Genomic DNA, 22,645 nt, shown 5'->3' with positions numbered 1-22,645 from the left:
GATCCAAATAATCACTTGGCAAATTTTTTAGAGTTTTGCGATACTTTTAAAATCAATGGCATTTCTGACAACACCATACGCCTTCGGTTGTTTCCCTTTTCATTAGGAGCAAAGCTAAACAGTGTTTGAACTCGTTACCACATGGGTCAATCACTACTTGGGAACAAATGACCGAAAAGTTTATACGTAAATATTTTCCGCCGGCTAAAACGGCTAAGTTGAGGAATGACATCTCTTCTTTTGTATAGATGGATCTAGAAACACTCTATGATGCATGGGAGAGATACAAGGATCTTTTGAGAAGGTTCCCTCACCATGGGTTACCACTTTGGCTACAGGTTCAGACGTTTTACAACGGTGTGAACCCCTTAACAAAGCAACTCATCGACGCAGCTGCCGGTGGAACTTTGAATAACAAAACACCTGAAATGGCTTACGAATTCATTGAGGAGATGTCATTGAATAACTATCAGTGGCAAGTTATAAGGACAAAATCGACAAAAGCAGCCGGTGTTTTCCACTCGATGTGGTTACCATGCTATCTAACCGGGTAGAACTTTTGAACAAAAAGATTGACAGATTGTGTGGCTCTACTCAGGTATATCTAGTTATGAGGTGCGATTCAAATAGAGAAGGAACACACACGAAATATCAATCCTTCATCCCCAACAACAAGGAGGAACAAGTTCAATATATGGGTAATCATAATTCTAGATCTCAAAATAACCCATACAGTAACACTTACAATGCAGGTTGGAGGAACTATCCCAATTTCTGGTAGGGTGGTCAAGGAAATCAAAGGCCACAACATCCTCCAGGATTTCAACAACCACCTTACCAACAGGAAAAGAAGTCGAACCTTGAGGAGATGCTAATGAAATTTATCTCGATGTTAGAAACTTATTTCCAGAATATCGAGACAGCTCTTAAAAATTAGCAAGCATCAATTCAGGGGCTTGAGAATCAAATAGGCCAGTTGGAAAATATGATCTCCGAACGACCACAAGGTAGCTTGCCGAGTAACACAGAAACTAACCCAAAGGAGAAAATTAATGCAATTACCATTCAAGATGAGGAAGGGTTAGTGGAACCTGAACCAGAACCAAGGCGAGGAATTAGGGTAACCAAAGGTAAGGATGAGGTAGACCACAGTGAGCGAAAACTGGTAAGTACAGAGTACAAACCTTGAGTGTCATAACTCAATGCGACAAAGAAAGACCGCACAGACAAACAATTCGGTAAATTCCTAAAATTATTAAAAAATTACATATTAACTTATCATTTATTGAAGCTCTTTCTCAGATGTCAAACGCAGTCAAATTCTTAAATGAGCTTTTAACAAATAAGCGGAAGTTGGATAAGGCATCGCATGTGGAGTTAATTGCAGTTTGCTCAACCATACTATAGAATAAGCTACCCAACAAATTGAAAGATCCAGGGAGTTTTACGATTCCTTGTTTAATTGGTAGTTTAAATGTTAATAATGCTTTGGCTGACTTAGGGGCAAGTATTAATGTCATGTCCTACAAAATGTTTAAACAACTAGGTCTTGGTAAACCCAAACAAACTAGGATGAACATTCAATTGGCAGATAAAACTATTAGATTTCCTAGGGGTATCATTGAGGACGTGCTAGTTAAAATTGATAAATTTATTTACCCAGTTGACTTTGTTGTTCTAGACATGGATGAGGATAGTGACGTACCCTTAATTTTAGGAAGACCCTTTTTAGTTATTGCCCGAACTATCATTGATGTTGGCACAGGTGAACTCACATTTCGTGTAGGTGATGACACAATCATTCTTCAAGCTCGCAACTCGAGTAACACATCGAATATTGAGGGTGGTTGTATAAATCATACTACTAAAACTGACCATGTAGTGCAACCTCCTTTGCAGGAAACACATCCGAAAAGCATACATGAGCCATGTTCAAGTAATAACAAAGGACCCATCTATGAAGAACGAAGGCTACAAATCGAGGAATTAAATGAACGGTGGACACATAAACGGAGAACACACGATAAACTGAAACCACACCATGACGAACCCAATGCTTCAACAAACCAACTTAAGGCTGGAGACAAGGTACTACTAGATGCCGCAGACCCTCGCATTACCACCTCTGAACCCAATGGAGAAATCCCTCTTACGATACTTAGCATTTTCCCATACAACACAGTCAAGGTAATTCATCCCAAATTGGTACATTCAAGGTAAATAGTACTCGTCCAAAACAACTTTAGACCTTGTGGTGTTTTTGGCAAAAGCAGAAAACCTTACTGTCAACGCAGAAAATGAGTTTTTGGCAAAAGCCAAAAATCTTACTGTCAATGCCACACCGTCGTGTGGTAGGCCGTGTGCCATAACACGGGTGTGTGATCGATGAGGCCAGGTTATGCGCACCAAACACAGCAGTGTGATGGCCAGGTAGGCCTTGTGCCACATACAGGCTTGACCTATTTAGGCCGTGTTGGCCACACGGGCGTGTGGGCCCTATGGGTAAGCCACACGGGCATGTGGGATTTTGGGCCTGGCTGTGTGGGCCACACGGGCGTGTGGGCCCACACGGGCAGGGCATATGGGCATGTGAGCCCATTTTTACTGAAATGTTTGTTAAGGTTGCACGGATCGCCCAAGTTGACTGTGAACCTTCCGTAGGGTCGGTAAGTATTACTTAGACCTCTATCTGTGTGAAATTGATTATGTGAAATATTTACTGAGCATGAAAAATATATATAAAAGCATGTATACTGAACTGTATGTGTATTTGATAGACCTGTGATAGAATGTCATGATTTGTTTGTTGCATTACATGGGGTTGGGTAGATTATATTTGGAGGAAGTTTTTAAGCCTAATATACTGGCAGCTCAGCTACAAATTATTATTTTTTGTTACTGAATACTGCATGACTGCTATTGATACTGTACTGTGATGGGTTAAGGCCCAAATTATTAATGATACTAGAAAGGGCTTAGGCCCAAGATTGTTTTAACTGTGCACTGTGATTTGCTATTGTTTGTTGTCTGTGGGATTACACACTGAGTTTACGTAAATTCACCCTTTTGTTTAAATGTGCATAGGTAATCCTTAGACATAGATGGATCGGAGCGACGGAGGACTCGGCGGTGACCACGCTCTTAGACTTTCATGGCTTTACATTATGATTTACGGTTTAATTATTTTAGTTTTATTTAGATGTAATTTGGGGATTTTTACTTAAATTTGGTTTATTTATTTTTATGGATTTATAATATTAGTAGTAGGGAAAAATTGGTTTTCAAAAAGAACAAATGATTTTCTAAATTCATGATTACTTAAACTGTTTGTTTTAAAAGCTTCCGCAACGAGAGATGTTTTTAAGCAAATGTTTTAAATAAGTAAAACGATTTCCCTTAGAACTAATAAGAGATAAAGAAAGGTAATAACATGGAAATGATTTTATTGCAATAATTTAGTTTTTGAATACACTATCATATGACATTGTCAGATTCGGCCATAACGTTTAGGCCGGGTTTAGGGTGGTACACAAAAGTTTTAAAAAGTAAGTCTTGATGAAGTTCTATCTATAATTTAAATAATCAAATTTTATTATCAATTTTTGTATTATGTTCAAGTTGTATATTTAATTTTTATACTTTAATTTAATTAATTTTCGTTCTTAATTTTAAAATTTTAGTCATGACCAAATGATAATCATTGAATTCATTAGGTTAAGTTTTCTTTTCTCAATCATTAGCAATTACAAAAAATGACTATGGAGAATCCGAGCCATTCTATTATCAAAAACTTGCAGCATACAATAAACTCTACCAAAGCCAATAAAACCAGCTCTGCAAAATCCCCTTAACTGAATACATAGCAGCATAAATAAAACAATTAATCAAACAAAGACCAATACTCCCATTCTCTTCAACACTCTCACCACCATGCTTTAAAGGTATCAAAACCCTTAACCCCTGTTATTGTCAATGCAAAAGCTATTTCGTTCCCCATATGTTCTGCTTTCCCAAATGACAGATATGATCTTATTTCAATTTCAGCAAAAAAATAGTGTAACTTTCTTGGTCTTGACTCTGTTTCTGAAAGTCATTTAAACCAACTTCAATCAATAATGGACAACATGTTGCCCATCCAATACCATCATATAACTCAATTGCGACTCCAATTGACTTAAAATTTGTCAATTTAGCATCTTTTGCCTTGCTCGGACCTGAGAATAATGCTCGCGCCACTCTATCTTCATCTCTCAATACCCCTCCACCTCCAGCTTTGTCCTCGAACACTACCCCGCATACATTAAATTTCAGCCAACCCCTTGAAGGAAACCGATAGCTCATCTCTAAGCCCTTATAAGTTTTGTTATGAGACATGCATTTTAAAAGGCAGAACCACCAAGATCTTTCAATTAAAATGACTTCATTATACACCGCCCTTACAACATCATTGCTCTCATCTTCGAATGGAAAATCATCGTGTCCATTGGTATCATTTTTTGATTGAACACCACCTCATTTCTTACCAGCCAAATTGACCAACGTGTAGCTGAAATTGAGATTAGCCATAAATTTTTCATAACCCCTGACAAATATACATTATAACACAATTTAAAGAATTCAAAAAAACCCTCCACGGTTTCCCATCTCATCTCCCACCAGTTGAAGATTCTCTTCCAAACGCCTTCAATGAATTTGCATTTAAAGAACAAATGATCAACTCTTTCCAACTCTTTATTTCATCATGGACATTCCTTCCTCATTTGCTGGAACTGAATGCACTCAATTATCACTTTGGTATCAACTTTTAAAATAGAGGCATTTCACATCTATTAATTGTTTTATTTATGATTGAAATTATTCAATTTGGAACATAACTCATTTTATTTATATTGTTAAGAAGTTAGTATTAGAAATTAAGTAAGCATCATCGAAATAATTTTTCACTCTAACTAGCATAAATTTAGTTTTTAATTATTTTGGTAAATGATTTAACACTAAATCAGATTATTAGTGATACATATTTTGCTTATTGTTGATTTAAAAATTAAAAAATAATTAAAAATAAATAGAATACTTAATAATCTCTTAATCAATTTATAATTTTTAAAAAAACATTATCAATGTAACAAAAGGAAATTCAATGAATTCTTTCACATTTTTTCTTATGAAAAATTAAATATTCATAATTTTTATTATATAATTATTGATTAAACAATTGGATATTTCAAAACCATATTTTTTAACTCTAGATTTAATTTTTAATTTCAAGGACCAGCTTTGAGAACTATTTTTGTATACATAGAAGGAAACATCCTACTGCTAACTACAAAAGTAAATTTAAAGTGTTTTTTTAAAAGGTTTTTTCATTTTATTTAGCCAAAAAGTTATCATCACAGGATTTTATTTTATATTTATAAGAAAACTAATGAAAGAAAGAAAGAAAAAGAAATAAAGTTTCAAGATAAACTCAATGGTATTAGAAATTGGCTTGAAAAACGACACGTTAGTTGAGATGAATTTTTCTTTTTGGGTTTTACAAATTTACAGATGTGGTGGAATGCATTTATTTTAAAAGTTAAAAGCTTTGATTAGGAAGTTTGAGGATCAAATAAATAGAATTTGTAAATGTGAAGGGTTAAATTTATTAAATTATTCAGAATTAGGATCAAATTGAGAGAATATGAAAGTATTAAGGACTAGATGTCTTATTATGCTAGTTAGAAAAAAGCTTTTCATGATCAATTTAATTACGGGTGACCAAAACAGGAACAATTATCATTTGAAGTACTGACCTAAATGAAAAAGTAGTTAAAGCTCTTGTTGAACATTTATTTGGTAGTAGTTCAAATTGTATTACTCCCATTCCTATCCCTAATATTGTATACAAAAAAATTACCATTTAAAATTTTAAATTTCAAAAATTAAGGACTAAAAGTAATAAAATTAAAGTATAATAATTGAATATGCAACTTAAAACTAATAATAGAAATTATAGATAAGAGAAGTATTTCTTTTTGGAGTTTTTATTTAAAATATCCTTAAATAGCAGAAGATAAAAAGACATTCATGTAAGACACATATGAGAAGATAATCTACACATGTTCAATATATTATCATATATGTGATGTCGTATTAGTTTGTTGTTTTATATATTATTTACAAAGACTTCAATACATTTGTTCCACACAAACTTACGGAAGGAAAAATATATTCACTTGACATTAACAAGTTATGTTTCATAACAAAATAATAATAATAATAATAATAATAATAATCCCATTTACTGAAATATAACAATCTTTACTAAAATATTTTCTTGATATTTTCTCTATGTGTAACATTGTTTTAACCCACAAATTAATACTTAAACTATGTCTCTTTTTTCATCTTCGTACTTAAACATTTTTTGTCATAAGTGGTACATAAACTACTTACCCCCCCAATTGGTATCTCCATTAATCAAACCATTAAATTTTTTTTAAAAATGCTTAACCCACAAATTACTACCTAAACAATACTCCTTTTTTTCCCAAGTTGATAGCTAAACATTTTTTTTATCACAAGTGATACAAAAACTATTCTTTTGTTAACCATTTTACACCAAATTGTTACATCATTTTGAAAATTCCAATCAATTATAGAATGCCACGTCATATAACCTTTTAAAATAAAATTTAAATATTTTATTTTCTTTTACATTGTTTCTCTTTCAAAATAAAATACTCTCTTTATTCTTTACTTTTTGTGTTTTTATTGTATAACATCTGCAAATTTTATATATAATTTTCTGATTTCTTTTCTACTTTTTGAGATTTAGAAGACTTCCTATACACCATCCTGTATTCTACCAACAATCATTTTAAAATAAAATAAAAGAAAAGAAAAGAAAAGAAGTGGATGTCTTTATGTTCCACTGATTAAGGATATATTAAATAAAATATTCTAAAACGCAAGACATCATGAAACTCTTATCTATAAACTAAGCAAAGCAAGCAGGTGAGGTAAAAGAGTATCAATAATTCATCAACGATATAATGCCGGTGTCCCACTAGCGAAAGTGGCGAAGAATCTTCGTACTTAATTATTCACCATAAAAATAATAAAAATAAAAAAGGTGAGAGGGTGCATAATTCATCAACAATGCCTAACATAAGGAACCCACAATCTCCATAATAGTAAACTCAATTTAATGGTCTGAACCACTTTAATTTTGCAAATTTTTGTTCTACTGCCTTAACCACCATTGTTCACTTTTTTTGAATTTCTTTTTTAAATTTTTTATGGCGAGAAATTAATTTTAAATTTAAGTAGAGACTAAAAGAGTATTTTTTATCTATATTTTATTCAAGTTATTTGAAATTTTAAATCGAATCGAATTTGACGCAAAGAAAAATAAGTTTAAGGAAAAAATTTAAAATTTTCTAAAAAACCTAATTGTGTTATCTAAATTTATTTTAATTTATTACATTACAATTTATTTATGTATCAATATAAATAAATATATAACTTAATTTAATAAAAATCAATTTAAAATTTTAGATTAGTGAAAATATCACGATTGGACACAATAAAAATAATAATAGGCATTTTATTTGAGTAAAATCATTATAATATATTATCAATTATTTAATTATAGATTAAAGTATATATAAAACATTATAATATTCAATAATAAAAAAGCAGCCAGTTATATATTTTACTTCAATGTTAACGGTAATTAAAATAAAAAAATTAATAATTTTACTAAAAGATAAAATAATTGAATTATTGATTGTTAGAGATATATGGCATCAACAAAGAGGCAAGAAGAATGAATAAATTTATATTTTATAAAGTGAAAATATCAATATTTAATTTAATAAAATGAAATTTTACATTGGATTTAATGGCAATAATAATAATTTATATTATTTTAATAACGAAAACAATGAATAATACAAATTTATGAACAATAATTTCTTTTTATAAACTTAAATATAAAAATAATAATAAATGATGAAGAAAAACATTAAAGTGAAACCAACTACTTGCCAATTGCCATAGGTTTTTTCTTCATCCAAAGTTTTTTGCTTTCAAATTCTCAACCCTGTGTTTCTCATCATTTCCACTCTTTCTTCTTCACTTTTCACCTTTTCTTCTTTTCTCTCAATTAACCAAAACAAACCTGCAAACTTTCTCAATACCACACTTTCTTCTTACCTTCATTTCCACTTCGCAAAACAAACAGCGCAGAAGATAGTTCAGTGAAGGTATTGCTATAATTTTTTATCTTTTTGTTGAATGCCATTTATTAGCCTTCACAATTTTCTATTACCTGCACGAAATCAACTCTTTTTATCTTTTACACCTCTCTCTATCTCTATTTACTTTCTGGTATTCACAGACAGAAAGAGAGAGAGGTCAGTTCAAGAATAATTTTTAGCTGCTTCAATAATAATATCTTTGGTTTACACTAATAATTACAGCTTCTTAATTGCTAGCTTCCATTCGATTTTTTACTACAAATACTTATTTTATTTGTCACAATTGCTAACCTTCTTACTAATAACCAAAGTTTTTGTTCATCCTCATCAGACTATCAACAAAAATGGCCGAATCTGTTGCCTCTGCTGCTGTCGAAAATGTCACAAACCAGGCAATGACATACGCCTCACCCTATCTCCGTTACTTTTTCTGTTATGGAGAGATAGTTCAAGATTTCACCAATCAACGAAACGCACTTAAATTGAGGAAACAGAGGGTGGACACTCGTGTCGATGAGGCTAAAAGGCAAATTGAGGTCATCTATGAGGACGTTGAGGACTGGCTTAAAAGGGCTGAGAAAGAACTGGAAGAAACCCAGAACTTGCAAGATGAAATAGATCGCGTCAAGTGTTTCAAATGGTGTCCTAAATGGGGGTGGCGATATTGCTTAAGTAAGAAACTGGCCGAGAAGACTCCTATTATCTCTAAACTTTTAGAGACTTCTAACTTTGCACAGGTGGGCTATCGTGGTTCTCTTCAAGGAATAGAGTTCATCACATCCACGGATTTCATGGACTCTGAATCTTCAAAATCAGCTTTGAACCAGATCACGGAGGCTATAAAAGTTGTCAACATGATCGGACTGCACGGAATGCCAGGAGTTGGTAAAACAACTTTAGCCAAAGAAGTTGGGAAGCATGCTCGAGAACAAAAGCTCTTTGATAAAGTTGTGATGTTTACTATGTCCCAAGATCCAAACATCAGAACAATTCAAGATAAAGTTGCAGAGATGTTTGGTTTAAATTTTCATTCAAATACCGAAGAAGGAAGAGCAGAAGAGCTATTCAGGAGTGTTCAAGGCGTGAAAAAAATACTTGTAATTGTCGACGACCTTTGGGAAGAATTCAAATTGGAGAGAATCGGAATTCCATTCGGTGATGACCACAAGGGTTGTAAAATTCTTCTGACTACACGTCAACAACAAGTCTGCAGTAAAATGAAGTGTCAGAAGGAAATTCAACTTGGCATCTTATCCAAAGACGAAGCATGGGTTTTTTTTCGAGATCAAGCCGGTTTAGATGATGACTGTTCCATCTTGAATGAGGTAGCCAAAGAGGTTGCTGGTGAATGTAAGGGATTGCCTCTTGCAATTGTTACCGTGGCAAAAGCTCTAAAAGATAAGAGTTTAGATGAGTGGAGAGACGCAAATCAGAGATTCAAGGACTCAACGCATTTGTATGATGAAGAAGTCCTCGGCGGTGTCCTCGAGCCTCTTAAGCTTAGCTACAATTACTTGAAGAAAGGCAATAACCAAATGACGGGAAATGACGTCCAAATGTGTTCCTTACTGTGTTCCCTTTTTCCTGAAGATGATGAAATCCCTCTTGAGTTATTGATTATGTGTGGAATTGGAGTGGGATTGTTCCCTAATGTTTACTCGATTGAAGATAAAAGGAAGAGAATTGTTGAAGCAGTAAGAAAACTCCAAAAATCTGGCTTGTTATTGGGAACTGATGATGCAGAAAGGATAAGAATGCATGATGTGGTTCGAGATTTTGCTCATTGGCTAACATCAACCGGAGAAAATAGGTTCATGGTAAAAGATAAGTTGAAAGAATGGGCCGATATGGTTGAAAGTTTTGAATGTTATACTGCAATCGCTTTATGGCATTGTAGTAGTAACATAAAAAATTTTCCTGACAAAGTGGAATTTTCAAAGCTCAAGACTTTGTTTCTTCAGGGGGAGTGGAAGGGGTATGGTTTCCTAGTGGTTTCCGGTACATTTTTTGAAGAAATGAAAGCCCTCCAAGTTCTATATCTCGAAAGAGTCTGTTTCTCACTGAAAGGATCCTATTCCTTACCAAATCTTAAAACTTTGTGGCGTAAGGGTTGCTTCCTGGAAAACTTCTCATCATCACTGACGAATATGAGAAGCCTTGAGATTCTTACATTGATGGACACTCAGATTGATGAGACAATTGAAGAATTAATGAAATTGTCTACACTGAAATATTTACGTCTTTCTTCTAGTTTTGGATTTGAAGACATAAAATTTCCTCCCAGGTTGGTATCAAGGTAAGAGGGCATCAAACATTTAAAAATATTGAATTGTTTTTTAACAGAAATATTAACTAAAATGTTTAAGTTTTTAAACATAAAAGCATCCATATTTACTTCATTCTATATTTTTTAAAAAATTATGATTTTTTTAATTATATGAATTTCAAATTTTTATTTTTTGAATATTTTTATAAATTTTAAATTATTTATTAACTTAGATATATAATAGGTAAAAATATTGTAGTTTTAGAGTTTTTTGAAACTTTTTTGTAGTTTTAGAGTTGATATATATATGAATATCGTTCCATCATTTAATAAAATAAATAAATATTAGAAGAGTTATAAATAAAAATAAATTTATTTAAATATTATAATAATTATTTTGAATAATAAATTTATAAATACATGATTTAGGGATTTAAGATTCTGTAATGATAATTATGAAAACTCTCATAAATGTATTAATTAATGAAGTAATGGTAATAAGATACGATAATGAGGCATTTTAACATGTACATTGCATTTTCTATATTAAAACTCAAATATTTTTTACAAGACTAACCTAAAATTCATTAATATTTCATATTCATCCAGAATTTTAAAAAAGTTATTACTTTTTAAAAACATTTTAATTTGAAAAAGAAACCTCCATCTACCTCTAATTTAAAATGACTTTAGTTTTAGTAATAATATAAATAATTAATATTACATTTTATTAAAAAATTATTAACCAATTGATTTAGAAGTTTTAATGGAAAATAAGTTGTTCAATATTTATTAATATTTTATTTAAAAAACTTCAATTCAATCTAATTATAACCAAATTTTATACACAATTAATCAAAGTTTAATTTAATAAAAGAGGCGCTTTTTGGTAATAAAATAATTAATATTTAATTTTAATAAATAATAATAATTTAAATTTTATCATAAATAATTTATTTTATCAATTTAAAAATAAAATGTTAGTATTTAACTTAATAAAAGCAATCAATTAAGAAATTTGAGTTTAACTTAATAAATGGTAATAGTAATACATCATATTAATATTTTAATCAATTAAGGAATTTTAAGGGAATATATTCTATATATCAAGCATAAGATAAATATATGATTTAAGGATTTAAGATTCTGACGATAATTATGAAAAACTCTTCAAGGTCTTTTTATTAGTATCTCATATTCACTCCAAGATTTTATAACTTTTTAAAAGATTTAGCTCTAATTTTCATGCTTTTCTAAAGGAAAACGTTTAGCATTTAATACCCTTGTTTAAATCGAACTTTTTGCAAAATTATTTGTTTTTATCTTTCCGCATAATAAAAAAAATTGTTCTTTTAAACACACACACAAAAAAAAATAATTTTTTGTTTTTAATCCCCCGATAAATGTGTATTGTGTCACATTAATGTTTTCCTTTTTTATGAATATAACAGGTTGACGTCACTGCAAGAGTTACATGTGACAAGTAAAAATAATATCAACTTACTGGAGCTGAATTCATTATCTCGTTTAACTGCACTATCACTGCACATTTCTCCTAATCAATTTTCTCAAGAAGGTTTTGTGTTCCCTAAACTACAAATGTACAATATAATTGTAGGTGAGTCCAAATTTAGCTTTGAGGAGGCGCTAACCATTAGAAGATTGAGAATTGAATACTTCTCATCTTCATTGAGTGCATTTAAAAATTTATTTTGCAATGTGGGAAAGTTGAAGTTGAATAACGTTTGTGGATTGAAGAACATTGTGCCAAGCATAGGAAAAAAGGTTCTAAATGAGTTGACTTCTCTGGAGCTTAATTCCTGCCGCGATATGGAATTTTTGACTGATATAACAAGAGATCAAGGGTCAACTGTTGCATTCTCTAATTTAGTGAAATTAAATATAGAAGTCATGGATTCTTTGAAAGGGTTGTGCTATGGTCTTTCTCCATACCATCATGCAATTGCAAGCTTCACAAGACTAAAGGTTGTGATAATTGGATTTTGCCATAAACTGAAGACAATCTTCTCACCTTGCCTTGCTCAGAGCATGTTGTGTATAGAAGATCTCCACATAAACTGTTGCGATGGACTAGAGCAAGTAATTGGTTTTGCCCAAGAAGAAGAAATTACTAAGGTAGAGATGCCTATTCTCCCCAATCATTTGGTTAATCTAGCTAACTATTTTTTTTTTTGATAGCATTTTTTTTATAGGGATGAAAACATTACGAGAAAACTAAAGACCAATGTGAATTTCATCTTTTGTTTAATTTATAATTAGGTTTTAATATTTTTATAATATAATAACAAATATTTTACATTAATGAAAATATCTTACACAATAATATTTTTAAAATTTTTAATGAAAAACAACAAATTGAATCTGTATGAATGAAGAAATTCAATTAAACTAAAACATTGTAACCTTTGGTGGTTCAAGAGCCATACTACTTTTGTTCCAACTTATTATTTGTATACTAAAATAAATGAATGTTTTTATATTTTATCTTATTATAATTGTGATTTATTGAATTTTAAAGTTGGATGTGTATTCGAGTTTAATATATAATTAATCTATCTAACCAATTTGTAAGTCTTTCAGTTAATAGATATTTTATCTTGTTATAATTTGATTTATTAAATTCTAAAGATAAATGCGTATTCGAATTAAATATGTAGTTAATTTGCTAATCAAGTCTTTCAATTAATAATTTATCTTTATATTGATATGCTTAGTTCTTTATAATATTAAAATAAATAACTTATTAATATGTGTGTTTGAAATATGCAGAATGACTCTCGTCTTTATTATTGCCCGAAATTGAGAATTCTTGAGATATACGGTTGCAGAAGTTTAAAATATGTTTGTGCAAACACTTCGACTCAAGGGCTTCAATCATTGGAATCTATCAAAATAATTCGTTGTCCTCAACTTATGCAAATCTTCAAGATGGAACAAAATGAGAATGGAGAAGATGTTGTGGTTCCTCAGGTACTTCTGTATTTAAAAGTTTTAAGGTTAACAAAAATTGAAAAAGTTAAACATAAACATTTTATATAACAACTATTAAAAATATATAAAAATATATAATTTAAAATTTAACTTACAATTAAATAACAATTATATGATTTTAAATTTAGTACATCAAATTAATTTATAAATTTTTATTATCAAATACTATAATATTCATATTTTAAATAATTCTCGTATAAATATAGATAGAAAATATTAAAATAGAGAAATATTATATATTTATTTTCTATTGATGTTACACTTTAATATATTTATTTATATTTTATATTTATGTAATATGATAATGATTATTTAAATTATGTTTTATAAATGATATTTCTCAATTTTATTTAAAGAAATATATTTTGTATAATATCAAAATATTTGCTTCATTCATGCAGATCCATTGCTGGCCAGAATTAAAAACCTTTCGGATGCATGATTGCCAACTACTCTCATGCTTCATTGTACAAGCTCCGCTCTTGGAGGTATTATTTATTTATTTACATTTTGTATATGGATTTTGACAGTGTAGCAAACCAGTAAATTTTAAAATCCATCCTTTAAGAAAACCAAAGATACATGTAGCTTTGAAATTAGAGAAAGTAGTATTCACTATTACTTGAAATTTGTAAAATTACGAACACTTATGGGTAACATTTACTCTAGTGTGTTTTTATGACATTGGTTGGCATTTCTGTGTGTATGTAGGACTTGGCTCTTGGTAACGTGGGAATCATATGGAAAATTGGCATGCCTATATTGAATGAAGATTGTATAGTAGTTGGAAATCATGAAAAGGTATTTCAAGTTCAAGGTGGATACTCATTCTCAAGGATAAAAGAATTGTACTTGGGGGATTTATTTGAAGTGCAGATTATATGGAACGATTTTGCTCAAGTTGTAACCCTTGAAAACCTTACAGCTTTGGAGCTAATAGATTGCAAGAAGTTAAGATATATATTTTCACCTACGATGGCTCGTAGTTTATCACATTTGGTGAATCTTTCCATTGAGGGGTGTGAAGAAATAGAACGACTCATTTTAGCCAATGATCAAATTTCTTCATCATCATCATCAAATGCTGGCCTTCAACCTATCAGCTTTCCAAATTTGACAAAGATCACTGTTACAAATTGTGGAAATTTGAAAAGTCTCTTTCCCTTTGAATCTATTCCTATTCTTCCAAAACTTTAATATATCAAAATTAAAAGGAATTCTAAATTGGAACAAGTATTCGAATTAGAAGATGAACGGGAAGTGGTAGCTGAAGAGGAGATGAAATTTGATAAATTAGAAAAGTTATCACTTAAAGAACTACCGAGCTTCATTCACTTTTGCCCCAAAGGATATCATTTTGTATTGTCAGCATTGGAAATTTTGAAAGTAAGAGATTGTCCCAAGTTGACTACTAGCTTCTCCATTGATTCACAGGAATTTGTGCATTGCGAAACAAAGGTATAGATTCTACAGCCCTTTAATTTACAGGAATATTGCACATCAATTATTTTTTAATCTAATCAAACCAAACTATATTCATATAGCTGTTTGCTCTTTTGCATATAACTATTGGTATAGCTTGATGTAATTTTTATTGGGTTTAGAAAATGGGGTGAGCTGACTCTATAGTTGGTGGACTAAGTTATAGTTGGTGAAGTATAAAATAGGATTGAACTAAGAGGCACTAGAGCCTATGCTCCTAACACTCACTAATGCTTAAGTCGACATTTTAGAATAGAGGAAACAAGATTGAAAATGATAATAAAGTATAAATACGTATAAGAGAGGTCATACTTGAGTAGAGGTTAGGGCTTGGCATTTATAGTTGCCTAGGTCTAAATACTACTCAATGATAGCAAAGCTGACATCATTGTCCAATTAATATAGCTACTATAGAGTGCAGTGCTTTTGTATTTTTACAATATTTGTTAGGTTAAATCAAGCAACATGTATTTTATAAGGCCAACATGTTTTTAAATTAAGAATTATATTAATATGTTTACTCCAATTAATTTTGAACATTAACTTTTGTTGAAATAAATTAGTAAAAAGTTAGAATTATAAGTAAATAATTGGTAGCATATTATTAATTTAATACTTTAAAGATAATAAATTTAATAGATTTTAAGTAAATAATTTTTAAATTATTGGAAAATATTCCTTTATAAAGTGTGTATATATGTTTCTTACTTTTCCTTAACGACAGTTATAATTTTTTCTTCAATTGTTTTTTTAAGACACCCCAACTGGTTGAGGAAGATGCGATTGAAAAGTCTGCCACTGTTTCAAATGCAATTTTCAACGAGAATATATGTTGGAGCCGTAAGGAGTTCAGTGAGAGATAACTACCACAGATTACATGAAAGAATAGATGATTTTAGGGCAGCTTTCAAAGCCATGTTACATAATCAATAGGTGGAGGTTTATGTTGTTTGGATTTTTTGGTTAAGTTTCTGATATAATTTGTGTCTAACACGATTTTTTTTTGTTTTTAAAGGTTTTTTTATATATTTAAAGGATCATATATAAATGGAAAATGAAGATTCGAAGTATCATAAGTTCAATATATCAACTAAATACAGGTAAAAATATGGTTGTCGATTTCAATTTTTAGTTCTTTTTTCTTTTCTAAATTTGCCTATGTAATAATCAATTTTAGTGTGGTTCACATGTGTTTATGTTTATTATTTTTGTTAAAAACAGGTGCATTGATAATTGTGGTTCTAACTTGTATGAAAGCTTGCTTTAATAGAGCCGTGAAGCAAAATGATATATCATCTCTTACTTCAAACTAATAATATAGCTAGTTATAGTTATGTTGTAGCTTTTGTTGTATGCTTTTGCATGCGAGTGAAATTCCATTGCATCACGTATTTGTTTTTGTGTATTAAACTATAACCAAAACCAGAAAGATTTTATTTTGTGAAATTTCCAAAGGTGATTTTGTTGAAATATTGAAAGATTGAATGTTAGTTTCAATTTAATAATAAATTGTTTTGTTCCACAACAATATGTTTAATATTATTCTGCAAGGGAAAAAAATGTCATATAATAATTTATTTAACTAAATTTTACTTTGTTTTTAAAATTGAACTCAGTTTTGAAGTTACAAGCAAATTCACTTACAATGTTGAGTGCTCTTTTCTTGCATGAAGTGTGTGGAAATTAAACATACAAAGTGCAGTCCAACAATATGTTTAGATAGTTAATTCATTCATATGAATTTTAGTAAGCAAAGTTCAAAGAGATCGATCAACAGATTATACACATAACATTGATTGAGATGACAATGTATCCCTATGACCACTAATCACTTGCCATGTTCCCATGATCTTACCATTCATATCCTAAAATACCCCTATATTTTAATCCGAATGACTAGAAAGTCCTAAACTCCATATGTTCAAGGCTTAGTGCAATACAGGGGCACCTGTGCTTTTCTAAAAGCATGAAACGGGAGATTTGAAAGCCCTAAATTCCATATGCTGAAGGCTTAGTTCAAGAATATATTTTAGGGGTACAACTACTAAGGAATTGAAGACCCTTCAAATCAAATATTAAAAGGAATTGAGCAATAACATTCGAGTTCTTAGCTTGTAGTTGGAAGAGGAAGACCCTTCAGCTGAAACACCTCTTCAACTCCACAATTGTTGAGTTTTACATCTTCCAAATTTAGGAAGTGGTCTCCCTGTGTTTTAGGCAGTCGAGCATTATTCTTTTCATCATGAAGACTCAACTTCTATGAAAACAAAATTCCTGTTGATTATATCAGTAAGCAATTAGAAATTTATTCAAATCCGCAATTACCATCCCAAATCTCACATTGCAACACCCTTTTATCCTCTATTTCTGTCATTTTCTTGAAATGAAAAGAAACAAGAAACTAATATGAAGTTGAAAATGATCATCGATTGATTGTAAAGGTTCTAACTTTTCTATTTAATGGTAGAAAAAAAAAGCATCATAAATCCTTATATCAGGAAAAGATATTAGGGCGCTTACCTGTGTTCAAGCCTGCACCAAGTTATTTACATCAACAGTGAAACACATGGTCATGTTGGGGCAGTTTTCCATGACTGTAGTTACATTGAACCGTGGGAACATAAAGTGATAACACAAAGGGCCAAGGCAGACGAGGCTTGGTAATTGTAGGAGTTCCAGTCTCTTCAACTTTGAAAGCACCATATCCTCTTCAGTTACAGTGTTTGTTTCATCCTCATGTCTAAATACATGCTCTAATTCAGACGATTCTTCCACTTTGAACTCTGAGTATTGGAAGACAGAGAGGACTTAAATGAAAGACACATTTCAATTTATTGCGGTTAATGATCCATACTTTTGTCAAGTTAGGAAAGCTTATTTGTCGTCGAGGACCATTTGAAGATAATAAAGAAGTTTGATCAAAAAGCTTCATTACTTCGACTTCATTTGCAACTTCTTTCACCAAGGTTGTCTTGCCTACACCAGCCATCCCATACAGTTCAATCATGCTCACATCATCATCTTTCAGCAACTCCATAATCTGATTAAAAGCTTTCTCCAAAGATTTTGATGGCATAACATCATCTGATGGTAAGAAATCTGTGATCGAAAGCCCAGGACAATGAGCTTCTTCTTTGCTACTTTCTTACTTAACTGATAGTGCAAACACAAATTCGGACACCAATTGAAACGCCTTTTATTTTCATCAATTTCAGTCTCCAGAATTTTCAAATCTTCGAGAACTTTGTTTGCTTCTGTAAGCCAGTCCTCCACATTTTCCTCAATTTCTTCACTTTGTCTGACAGCTTCATTATTATCATTTTCCAAACACCCTTGTGTAACTATCAGCTTTTCAGTCACTTGCCTAAGATCCTCAACATTACCAGCAAAACGAAACACGTAACTGAGATGACAATTTACCGGTAACACCAGGTATTCAGTCATCTTAGAAGCAACAGAGAGACCAATATTCGTCATTCCTGAGAATCCGAAATTCGAAAGAGGCCTTTAGTTAGTTCATGGAAATGGAATATCATTGACAAATCAACCAAAATTGAAGAAGAAATTATGGACATTTTCTGTTGACTACCTGAACTCAAAGCAATGCCTGTCTGAAACTGCATACAACAACCGATCAAATCACTGATAAATCAACTTGATCTCTAGAAGGGGAAACAAATCTGAGCCTTCAGGATTACCCATTAATTATGTCTCTGCAAAATAATTAAGCAAACAGTTGTGTTTTGAATATATATATATATATACCAATTGCCAAAGATATAAAAACAATGCCGTTTTTTTTTGCATTTTTCTTATCCAAAAAGAAAAGAAGAAAATGCACAAATTCACTTAATAAAGTTAATTAAAAGTTTACCAATATGAATATGGGTATGATGTTTCAAATATGAAGAAATTTTGAAAAAAAATAATTGAAGATAGCCATATCCGACATTCACTTCAAATCTGAGTAACATAATTTAACATGCTACTAAAATAGTTCCTAGTAAGTATTAGTTAAACTAATTATTTGAGCCAGCAATAATCATCAGCAAATCCTGTAAGATAACTTGATAAATAACAACTAAAAACTTACACACATATATATAAGGGAACATCAAGAACATCTTCTTTTACTTACCTCCTTTGGCGTTTCCATTGCTTTTGCTGCTAATCTGATAGATTGAAGTCTCTACAGAACCCTCTCTGCGACTTTCCGGATCAAGATCCGAAAAGCCAAAGGGCAAAGATATAGATTTTTGGTTTTCTGATTTGTTTGCTCCTTGGAGTTGAATGAAAAGAAATATGACGAATATCTAAAAATATATATATTCTGCTAGTTGTTGAAACACGTACCAAAGAAGGTAAGAGGAAACTTGGCAATTCTATTTCGGTTCATGTTTCTGTACTTTGTCTTGCCATAATTGTGTTTATTTTTTTTTAGTTTGAGATTCATGTATTTATGTTATTTTCTTATATCAATAATACATTACATATTTTTTTTCATGAAATCATATTTTAGATTATGTTCTTTTAATCACCTTGCATTCGATTACCGGAACAATGTCAAAACTAATCACTCTGTATATATATTGGAAATGCCTTAAGTTTTCACAAGGAAGAATTGATAAATTCAGTTGACATTATTTTCTGGTTCCAAGTTTTCACATGTATGCACATGCATCTTCATCAATTTTCAAGCACTCAGTTTAATTTCACATTTTTCTTAAGAATTCTTAGTCTAATATTGGGTCAGATTGGGTTAAACCACCAAATTTCACATCACACTCTATCTAAGATGCATTACAGTCAAATAAACAACATATTTAACCATTTTACAAATGGAAAAGTGCTCCAGACAGATTCTCATATAGAACAAAGTGTCTGCCGTAGCCACAAAAATAAAGGGATTAGTGCACAAAATTCTTTCATTCCATTGTTTCAGTTAACGAAAGATACCTTTGCAACAAACTTCCCAAAAATGTACCTTTTTTTTTTTTTTTTACATTATGAAGACTGGAGTTTTTTTCCTGAAAAATGAAGACTGATTTTAAATTTCAGGACAATTACAAACTTGTAAACAGACTACCTGACGTTCGAAATGCAACCCGATGGATGCACCAATGCAAACAGGTGATGACAATAAGTTGCTTAAACGAACTGGAACATTGATTTTCATCAGCAACGATAGCTTTTCCAGGCAACAGAATCAACAAGCAGCCTATCCAACAATCGTTGGCCTGGAAGCATAAATAAATGATAGCCCAATTCATTACCGCATCAGATTTCCGGTTCGGAAACTGAACTAAATACCCGAAGATTTCTCATTGGCATCAGAAATGTCAGAGTTTCATTCCTTATCTCTCTTTCCCCTCCAGAGTATAATTTGTTCATCCTTGAACAAAATAGGTACACAAGGAACCAAGTCCTACATTTACAGGAAATAAGAAATAAACCCGGAAAATTAGTATTGGATTGAAGAACATCAACATTTCTACTAAAAATTCTTGTAAACAGCAGAAACAATGAGAAAATAGGAGTAATACCCTTAGCTTTACACCAATCCTTTTGCAGTCACTCGTACCAACATGGGTGCAGTCTAGTCTAATCACCTCCTCAGTCTCGAATGCCTCCCGGACCCTGGCTACCATGTTTACATACACTCCATTCCTCGCTGAACATAAGATTTCACCATCAGTATTTACTCGAACAATCCATTTATTGTTATCAATGATTTTGCAAACAAGTATCTGAGGGGCACTCTTTGAAGTTACAATATATAGTACTATCTCATCAACACTATAAACAGTATGACTTACTGAGTTTCATAAGAGCAGGAGAGTGGAGTCCTCTATTTCTCATTTCCATGGTTTCTTCGAATGTCAGGCCATCAGCAACGTTTTTCACAAGCTTCGGATATATAGGAGCATAAGGCTTCCATAGCATAAGAGGTATAACTGGTCGGTTTTGGGGATCATAGTTTCGACCCCTATACAAAATGAGGATATTTATGTGGCGGTAGATGATTTTCCCCCCAGATTTTTCCTATAGAAATACTACAATCGAGATCAGCTAATAATAATACAAGATTCCGAAAGAAACAATAGAGATTGTTTTTTGTTCAAACCTCAAGGTGAAAGCAAACATTGTCCATATCTAGAGTTGGTACTCCCAAACACTTGATCCTTACAGCTTCAGCTCTCTTCCAATGATTATGAATGTCATCCAACATGTTGTGCGTGACCCCATTCTTCCCTAACACAAAACAAACAAACGTTCTCAACATTCTATTTCTACCCTTCATTCCAATCTATCATGCTACTCGGACTCAAAGCAAGTGTTGAATCCTCTATCGAAAAGACCGATCAACGTAAAGCTCCAACAAGAAATAAGAGAAAGCCTAATGCAGGTAAATTTAGAAGAAACGCTTGCCAACGAGACCCCAATCAAGCCTTGTCTAAATCCCATCATCCATGCAAATCTATGCTACTCGGACTCAAAATAATCCGGCTATCTATCTGACAATGAAAAGTTGGATCAACAAAAAGTTCCATCAACAAATAAGAGAAAGTCTAATGGAGATATATAGAAGAAACATTTGCCACTGGCATCAAACTCAAAGCTATAGCTACATGGATTAATAAGGAACCCTAAACGAGATCGGGTCATTTTCAACGCAAAACTTGGAATTTACACGATTTTCATCCCTTACCCAAAACTCAGTTTCTTCCTTGCCTTATGGTCCTATGGTTTAAAAGGGACGAGAAGGGTAATTTACTTTCATATCTGAACTATAATTACATCTTATTTATTTATTTATGGTTTTCAGTATAATTCCATTCATACATTGAGAGGGAAAAAAACAGAATTACCCAGATTGATTTGCCGAGCGCAATCACTATGCCTATACTTTTCAACCAATTCCTCGATTTCCTCCTCTGTAAGCGGGTCACCAAGAACCCGTATCCTCTCCTCTTCGACCAAACAACTACCCACTTCATCTCGGACCGGCGCTGAAGTCCCGGTCCATTCCCTATCAAGCCTTCCAGGTCCAAAAGGAGAAAACCTCTTTGGCTCTCGGAACCCGATGGGTTCGAGTGTCGGGTCGGTTTCAGAGTAGGAGTGCCTGAAGTCAAATGGGAGGCTTGACTTTATAGGAGTCGGGTTCCGGTTTGGGGATGGGTCGGGTGGCTTTGGTTTGGGTTTTGGAGGTTTGGAAATAGGGGAAAATGGAGGGTCGTAAGTGGTTTTGGAAACAGAGTGGGAGAAGAAGCAAGAGAAGGAGTGTTTTGGGGGATTCGAGAGTGGACGTGAAAGGAGCTTATGCATTGCGCTGGAAGAAGAAAAATTGGTGGGTAATGCCAGTCCTGGAAATGGAAAACAGAACTTGAAAGAGGAAGGGGGTGATTTTTAGAAGTAACAAATCAAAGAGGGATATTAAAAATAGTTCAGTATTTGTCGTCTTTTTTACTTTATACCCCATTTGTTTAAAATTAAATAAAATATTTTTAAAAATTATAAATATATAAAATAATTATTAAAATTTATAAAAATAAAAAAACTTAAAAAATTTAAAATTAATAAAATTATTGAAGTTTAGAATGAATCTGAACATATTGTTGTTCAGGTTTTCATTGAACTTGGA

The 22,645-nt window shown here is 31.8% G+C and overlaps 2 protein-coding genes and 1 non-coding gene across 3 annotated transcripts; 1 reads left to right on the top strand and 2 right to left on the bottom strand.

The window, feature by feature from the left end:
- Nucleotides 1–215: 215 nt before the first annotated feature.
- Nucleotides 216–322, bottom strand: LOC128293366 (small nucleolar RNA R71). Its single transcript, XR_008283550.1, has one exon. It is a non-coding gene; the product is annotated as a small nucleolar RNA R71 (small nucleolar RNA).
- A 7,678-nt stretch (nt 323–8,000) lies between these two features.
- On the top strand, nt 8,001–16,531 carry LOC108451127 (disease resistance protein At4g27190-like). The gene is made up of 9 exons (XM_053027726.1): nt 8,001–8,399; nt 8,575–10,539; nt 11,961–12,645; nt 13,300–13,500; nt 13,923–14,009; nt 14,233–14,979; nt 15,759–15,936; nt 16,019–16,103; nt 16,225–16,531. The coding sequence occupies exons 1-6, from the start codon at nt 8,281–8,283 to the stop codon at nt 14,716–14,718; spliced, it is 3,543 nt and encodes a 1,180-aa protein (XP_052883686.1). The 5' UTR covers nt 8,001–8,280; the 3' UTR covers nt 14,719–14,979; nt 15,759–15,936; nt 16,019–16,103; nt 16,225–16,531.
- Nucleotides 16,532–19,775: 3,244 nt separating this feature from the next.
- Nucleotides 19,776–22,439, bottom strand: LOC108450722 (CRS2-associated factor 2, mitochondrial-like). The gene is made up of 5 exons (XM_017748471.2): nt 21,873–22,439; nt 21,128–21,255; nt 20,820–21,045; nt 20,547–20,674; nt 19,776–20,428 (listed from the first exon to the last, which is right to left on the bottom strand). The coding sequence occupies exons 1-5, from the start codon at nt 22,327–22,329 to the stop codon at nt 20,351–20,353; spliced, it is 1,017 nt and encodes a 338-aa protein (XP_017603960.2). The 5' UTR covers nt 22,330–22,439; the 3' UTR covers nt 19,776–20,350.
- Between the last annotated feature and the right edge of the window lie 206 nt (nt 22,440–22,645).

The sequence above is a fragment of the Gossypium arboreum genome, chromosome 5, assembly GCF_025698485.1.
Source record: "Gossypium arboreum isolate Shixiya-1 chromosome 5, ASM2569848v2, whole genome shotgun sequence".
NCBI lineage: Eukaryota > Viridiplantae > Streptophyta > Magnoliopsida > Malvales > Malvaceae > Gossypium > Gossypium arboreum.
Note: the sequence above shows the minus strand (reverse complement) of the source record. Positions and strands in the feature narration are given on the sequence as shown.

What these genes read in the sequence shown, in the direction of transcription:
- LOC108451127 (XM_053027726.1), top strand. Translation starts at nt 8,281, where the DNA reads ATGCCATTTATTAGCCTTCACAATTTTCTATTACCTGCACGAAATCAA. An exon ending in ACAGACAGAAAGAGAGAGAG is followed by an intron (nt 8,400 to 8,574) that starts GTCAGTTCAAGA and finishes CATCCTCATCAG; the next exon opens with ACTATCAACAAAAATGGCCG. An exon ending in TACAAGCTCCGCTCTTGGAG is followed by an intron (nt 14,010 to 14,232) that starts GTATTATTTATT and finishes GTGTGTATGTAG; the next exon opens with GACTTGGCTCTTGGTAACGT.
- LOC108450722 (XM_017748471.2), bottom strand. Translation starts at nt 22,329, where the DNA reads ATGCATAAGCTCCTTTCACGTCCACTCTCGAATCCCCCAAAACACTCC. An exon ending in ATGTTTGCTTTCACCTTGAG is followed by an intron (nt 21,046 to 21,127) that starts GTTTGAACAAAA and finishes GTATTTCTATAG; the next exon opens with GAAAAATCTGGGGGGAAAAT. An exon ending in TCCTGCTCTTATGAAACTCA is followed by an intron (nt 20,675 to 20,819) that starts GTAAGTCATACT and finishes TCTTATGTTCAG; the next exon opens with CGAGGAATGGAGTGTATGTA.